Source organism: Cynara cardunculus, assembly GCF_001531365.2.
Source record: "Cynara cardunculus var. scolymus isolate 2C chromosome LG 2, CcrdV1, whole genome shotgun sequence".
NCBI classification, from domain to species: domain Eukaryota; kingdom Viridiplantae; phylum Streptophyta; class Magnoliopsida; order Asterales; family Asteraceae; genus Cynara; species Cynara cardunculus.
Window position 1 is genome coordinate 16,254,989 of NC_037529.1, and position 6,442 is coordinate 16,261,430.

Sequence of the window (6,442 nt, forward strand, 5' to 3'; positions counted from 1 at the left end):
ATATATATATATATATATATATGTATATATATATATATATATATATAATGGGAGGTTCAAATAATTGAGAAAGACTAAATATCATGAGAAGGTAAAAAAAGAAGGTTCTTATGTGAATTATTGAAAAAATTCATTTCGATATACATATGCGAATCCATATGAAAAATCTATACACCTGTTCATATTTATTGAATATATACATACACAAGATTAGTAATGGAACTTAAGGTTGAGTCATATCAGATGAATGAATATAATACCTCATCCACATCTGTTCCTTGCATATACGATTGACCTGTACTTGAACATCATCCTCWACCAGTYAGCRTATAATAAATATCCTAATGCATGCCAAAGCCTTAAAGTCTCCTTTTCTTCTTCCGTCCTGCCACCTCTGCCATACCACTGCATCATAATGCGGTAGAGCAGAAGCATCATCCCATCAATTGTGTTTTTGGCGTTTTAGCAAGTTTTATAGGACAGTTTTAATACAAATCGTCCTATCAACTATTTTATAGGAAATTTTTGAAAAAGTCTCCTATAAACCCGTCTTTTTATAGTACACTGGTTTTTATAAGACCTTTTTCAAATAGTGTCTTATAAAATAGTTAATGAGACGCTTTGTATTAAAAAAGCCTATAAAACTTGTTAAGACGTCCAAAAACCTCCTATAAACTTATTGCAACGACTTTAGATAAGACCCTTTATTATTTTGATCCTATAAGCTGAGTCCTATAAAGCAGTATAATAGGACGCTTTGAAATTGGCCGCGTCCTATAAAATCAATTTTGATGTAGCGGAACTTTCAACCTTTGACATTCTAGCTCGCGCTGGCATACCAAGATAAGAAAATGGAATAGAGCAATCTTTGTAATTCATCATCCTATCCATGGCCAACACCTCCTTCGATTTAACTCCAATCTCCCCTACTTTTCTTTTGTCGAAGTTGATCTTGAGAATGGCGGCAAGATGACAACACCTTAAAATTCTCACCAAATTCAAAAAAATGATCTCGCAACCAGTCTTGAGAAATATAGTGTTAGGGCCATTGTTAGGGAGAGAAACACCTTGAAACAACCCTTTTTCGACAGTCTCGTCAATCGCAATTTTCAGCCCCTCAACAACCAAAACAAATAGAAAGGGGGTGATCGTATCACCTTTCTTCACTCCTTTTTCCATCAAAAGTTCTTTTATAGCGACCCGCTAACAAGAACCAAGACTTTGGCGGTGGATAAACAGCCATGCACCTAAGATCTCCACTTATGTCCCTTGATGAAAGTAGATTACTGCTTGCTGATCACAAGATCCAACACCGCTTTAAGCCACATCCGATACTCCTATTTTCAAATTTGTGAAGGTCGTTGAAAATATGTTGCAATGCACCATAATCAACAACCCAACCATCTGACCTAACCTTTTGTGCAAGAACGGATAAGGAATAGTAATTACCTTTATTTTCACTCACGTAATTGACTCGTTAGCTACGTTTTATAGCCAATCGGATAACCTTGAAGCTCATAGCAACGCTTCTTAATATGTCCCGACATCACAATGTGAACCAAGTGGTTTGTTCTTGTTAGGATTAGCTTTATTTGCCATATGAAATCTCAACCGCCAGAGAAATTATGAAACCCTATTATCAATGGTGGATACAATTTGATTGGATGATTGATCATTGAATTTAGGCATAGCGAATATGTAAGGGAAATTGATTGAAGAAGCGAATATGAAATTGAATCTAATCAAATGGAAAAACTGAAGCAAGCAATAAGGTCGTCTTGTTCTGATACCATATATGGCAGAGAGAAAATTGAGAGAAAATAAGGTTGGAAGTCAACATATGAAAAATATAAAATAAAGAGTACATCTAGTTATACTACAATAAGCAAACTAGCTAGACCTTCTAGCACCTCCCAATTAACCAACAACTGGCAAACCATCGACAAGTTATATGGATTAGACCAAAATACTTTTCCTCACTTTATCTTGACCGTACTAACGACATTATTTGAAAAATATGAAAGACGGATCCAATTGAAAGATGTGTTCATAGGACATATCTCAGATGTGTTCATATGACATATCTCAAAAGGGTTCTATAAAAGAGCTAATAGGACAATTTATTTAAAATAATGTTCTAAAAAGTTGTTAAGATGCCCAAAAACGATATATGAACTTGCTGTAACACTTTTACATATGACACACAAGTGTTCGGTCCTATAAAATAGATACTATGACATTTAAATAATTTTAAGCGTCTTATAGACGTGAAATTGTTGTAGGTGTTTTAATCGCTAGGTTAAATCTGACCCTATTTTTCTTGACTCTTTTATGGATAAAAGGACTTCTTCAAATAAATGTTATTCACATCTTATTGGATTAGCACCTCTGTTAGGATGAGTCTCCAAACATGAGGACCAAATATGCCTATATATCTAATCCAATGAAGCATACTTTTGGAGTAGATTTGGGTTGCAATGTCTCTTTCTATTCATTTTTCTTTTTAATTAATTTTTCTTTTTAATTAAATTTTCTTTTTAATTAAATTTTATTTTTAATTAATAGCAACGGTAGCTGACATCTTTCATGGTGTTTCTCATACCCACATCATTTTAATTCATTAGTTATAGTCGTCTTGCCTAAAAATAAAGGGAATTTGTTGGAACAAAAAAAAGTTCCGCCATGGAACTGTAGTACGGAATCATCCGTTGTTTCGGAGGAATAAAATCGAATTGTCTTTCGGAGTTGTCTGGTTCAATAATACCACTTATCCTAGTGAGTTTTAATTTGCAATTTCTATTAAGGTGAAACCTAACAGTTGTTCATAGATCATGTACGAACTTTATTGAAACCCAAATTGATGCATGATGGAATAATCCATGAAAAACTTCGGAAACCATGAAGTATGATTTGTTAAATTTAAACTAGAATCTGGTTTCATAAAGTCGTTAATATCACTATATGGTCGTTTATTCTGTTACCGTTAATTTAGTTTATAGCCGTTACGGGTTACATGACAGTTATTTAACTGTCATATGAAAGGGTGTCGCATCTGTTGGTCTGAACGGATGTGTCCTTTGGTTTAGTATATAGGTTTCAGTTTGTTTGCTGTTTTTAATGTATGATGTTTCAACAATAATAACAGAATTATTAGTTTGTGTGATGCTTTGGTTCCAAAAAGCTCGTGTTCTTCAATGGCTTCGACTTCAAATAGCATTATTCATCATCCTCTACCCAAATTAAATGGGAGAAATTACCATCACTGGAATATCCAGATGAAGGTATTGTTCGAGTCTCAAGAATTGTGGGACATCATCAATCAAGGTGTTAATGAACTTATAGAATTGAACGATTTCACCGAAGAATAGGAAAGGGAAATCAGAGAACTTAAAAAGAAAGACAAGAAGGCACTATTCACAATCTACCAAGCCGTAGATGAAACGATATTTGAGAGGATATCTACAACAGAAACAACGAAAGAAGCATGGGATATGCTACATAGAACATACAAAGGAGAAGAAAAAGTCAAGACAGTAAGACTCCAAACTTTGAGATGCAAATTCGATGGTTTAAAGATGAAGGATTCAGAAACCATCGAGGATTTTTACAACAGAACTATCCTTGTTATGAATCAACTTCGTCTCAATGGTGAAATAATAGAAGATAGAAGAGTTGTAGAAAAGATCTTAAGGAGTTTAACTCGAAAATTTGAATATGTGGTAGTAGCGATAAAGGAATCAAAGGATATCTCTATTATCTCACTTGAAAGATTGTTGGGAATCCTCCAATCTCACGAACTCAGGATGAAACAGTTCGATGGCAATCCATATGAGCAGGCGTCTCAATTGCAATCACCAAGTAGTTCAACCCGTCAAGACAGAAACAGGTTTCAACCGAGAGAGTCACAGACGAATTTCAAGGGGAAGGGTAGAGGCAAACCTTCTCCTATGCAGTGTTATCACTGCCAGAAACTTGGACACATAGCGAAATTTTGTAGGAAAAGGATCGCAGATGGGACGGACCCAGAAAATTTTTCAAACGGTGGCACCATATAATTAATATAATATAATATACATCAAAAAATAATTACAAAAAATATGGTTTTTATAGGACCGATAAACAACTCCTAAACTTATACCCGACGCGTCTTCATCTTTTGAAAACAGTCAGTATATACCCAAAAATAATTACAAAAAGTATGATTTTTATAGAATTGAGAAACAACACCTATATTTGTCATCGGCGTGTCTTCATCTTTTTGAAACGATCGATGACATTTTCATTTTTAACATTACTATGTGCTTCCTTTTCTATGGCACAAATGAGGGCATAATTCAAAAAGTCATCACCAATTTGATTACGTAAATCTGTCTTGAGAAACTTAAATCGCCGAAAAGCATCTTTCAACCGTAGCAGTTGCAACAGACAAAACTAGTGTTAGCTTCAATAACCGGTAGACTAAAGGATGAGAAACATGCTTTCTTGTTGCCACCATCAATCTGGCGAGGTCGGCAATACCGTTTAAGTTGGCAAATCTGACATCATTATAAACAGAATGATAGTAGATGTCAAGTTCGTGCTCAAGAATGATCCTTTCCTTGTCTTCAAAATCTCGGGGATACATCTGACTCAACTTCAATAGGCTTGATTTGTTAAACTGAGAAAACGATTTGCGTGGATTCAAAGCTGTCATATTTTAGAGCAAGTTGGTGCTTATCTCACAAAAACGATCACCAAACTCTCAGATCTGCATATCCAAAATAGTGTTGAATATATCATAGTTATAGTAATGTTGATTGTTAATGTTCATCCTCTTCCTTGGATTTATTGTATTAACATAAGCTTCAGTTGTATCCAACTTGATAATCTTATGTTTATCACAAAAAGAGTAGCATTTCTCCAAAATTTGATCAAACCCATTTTCTCTCAAGATTAGTAATTGACCTTTGGTTGTTCCTATCAATTCAACAGCTTCCAAGATGTCTTCATCTTTCCTTTGAAGAGCTTAAGACAATGAATTTGTTAACCTTAAGATCTTTGATATCAAGTTCATATAAAACACACATTCAAATGTTTTTAAGTATGATAAAAGACCTCTTGCTTGAATCCGACTAGCTCCATTATCACCATCATCTTCGACATATTTAAACACCTATATAACTTCCGGAAACAAAGCGATCAAACTCACGATTGTTTTAAGATGAGGATTCCATCGTGTATCTCCAGCTCGTACAAGGGAAATCTCTTGGTTTAACCCCTTACCAGTCTCAATTTCGTTATTTCYAATTTCTTCTTGAATTCTCTCTTTGTGACTTTCTCGTAGCATATCTTTTCGTTTGCATGAAGAGTTTACAACAGTAACAACCAAGGCAAGCAAATCAAAGAAGTCCTTAATACCTTCGTGTTTTTTTGCAACCGCCACAACTACTAACTGAAATTGATGGGCAAAACAATGTATATAAAATGTCGAGTTATTATCACTCAAGATCAAAGCTTTCAACCCATTAAACTTACCACTCATAATGCTAGCATCATCATAACCTTGTCCTCTTACCTAGAGACATCACTAGACTCATCCACCAACAAAGCTAATACATCATCACCAATTTCCCTAATAATGGATTTCAACAACTCTTCTACAAAGCAAGTAACAAGATCTTTTTGAATCTTTGGATATGTCAACTGATTGTTCTTCGGGGCATTTTGTAATATAACCTTTTCAATATCACCATTTGTTCTTCCGATTAACTTTAAAGCCCCCAAGAAAAGCCCTTTGTATATAGACTTTTCCGACTCATTGTTGCCACGAGATGGTAAAACATTCTCCAACAAGTATCTACAAACTTCAACGGAAGCATTCAATCGCATGTGGTACTCGGTCTTCATGAGTTCTGTTTGCTTACGAAGGGCAACAACAATTGATTGGTTTTGGTTAACCAAATCTTCACATTTTTTAAGTGCTTTATGGTGAAAACTATTAACCTCACCCTTATGAAGCGTATGTCTATATTTTTTACTCCAAATATTGAATTCCTCTGTTGGACCGTATTACTCAGTTCAGGGTATTGAAAACTTACTTGATTAAATAGATAGACATTGAGTATGCAGCAGACAGTTATAAATCAAGCAGGTAGAAATCAATAAGAACACAATGAAGAACTCTTGAAGAACACAGAGAAAGAAATGCTTCAAATGATTTTCACATGGAAAAGTGTTAACTATTACAATACTGGAAGCACTCTTAAATACAAAGGCCTAAAGCTGCTTTTATACAAGCAAATAACCGCCAAGACAGACCTAGACGAAATATTTAATCTAAGCCGTCCAAATAAAGCAGATTACTGACATGATCACGTGTTTAGCACGAGCAGCTAATAAACCTAAGTACATAGAGATCCTCACAGAAGACTAACTGCAGACCCTCTGTGAGATACCACAGAGG

General features: G+C 34.8%; 1 protein-coding gene across 1 annotated transcript; it reads right to left on the reverse strand.

Annotated features, from left to right (window-relative positions):
• Nucleotides 1–4,381: 4,381 nt before the first annotated feature.
• LOC112505953 lies at nucleotides 4,382–5,886 on the reverse strand. Its single transcript, XM_025109988.1, has 2 exons — nucleotides 5,555–5,886; nucleotides 4,382–4,535 (listed from the first exon to the last, which is right to left on the reverse strand). Exons 1-2 carry the CDS (start codon nucleotides 5,884–5,886, stop codon nucleotides 4,382–4,384), a joined length of 486 nt encoding a protein of 161 aa, XP_024965756.1.
• Nucleotides 5,887–6,442: the final 556 nt, after the last annotated feature.

What these genes read in the sequence shown, in the direction of transcription:
- LOC112505953 (XM_025109988.1), bottom strand. Translation starts at nt 5,886, where the DNA reads ATGAAGACCGAGTACCACATGCGATTGAATGCTTCCGTTGAAGTTTGT. An exon ending in GAGTCTAGTGATGTCTCTAG is followed by an intron (nt 4,536 to 5,554) that starts GTAAGAGGACAA and finishes TAATGATGTCAG; the next exon opens with ATTTGCCAACTTAAACGGTA.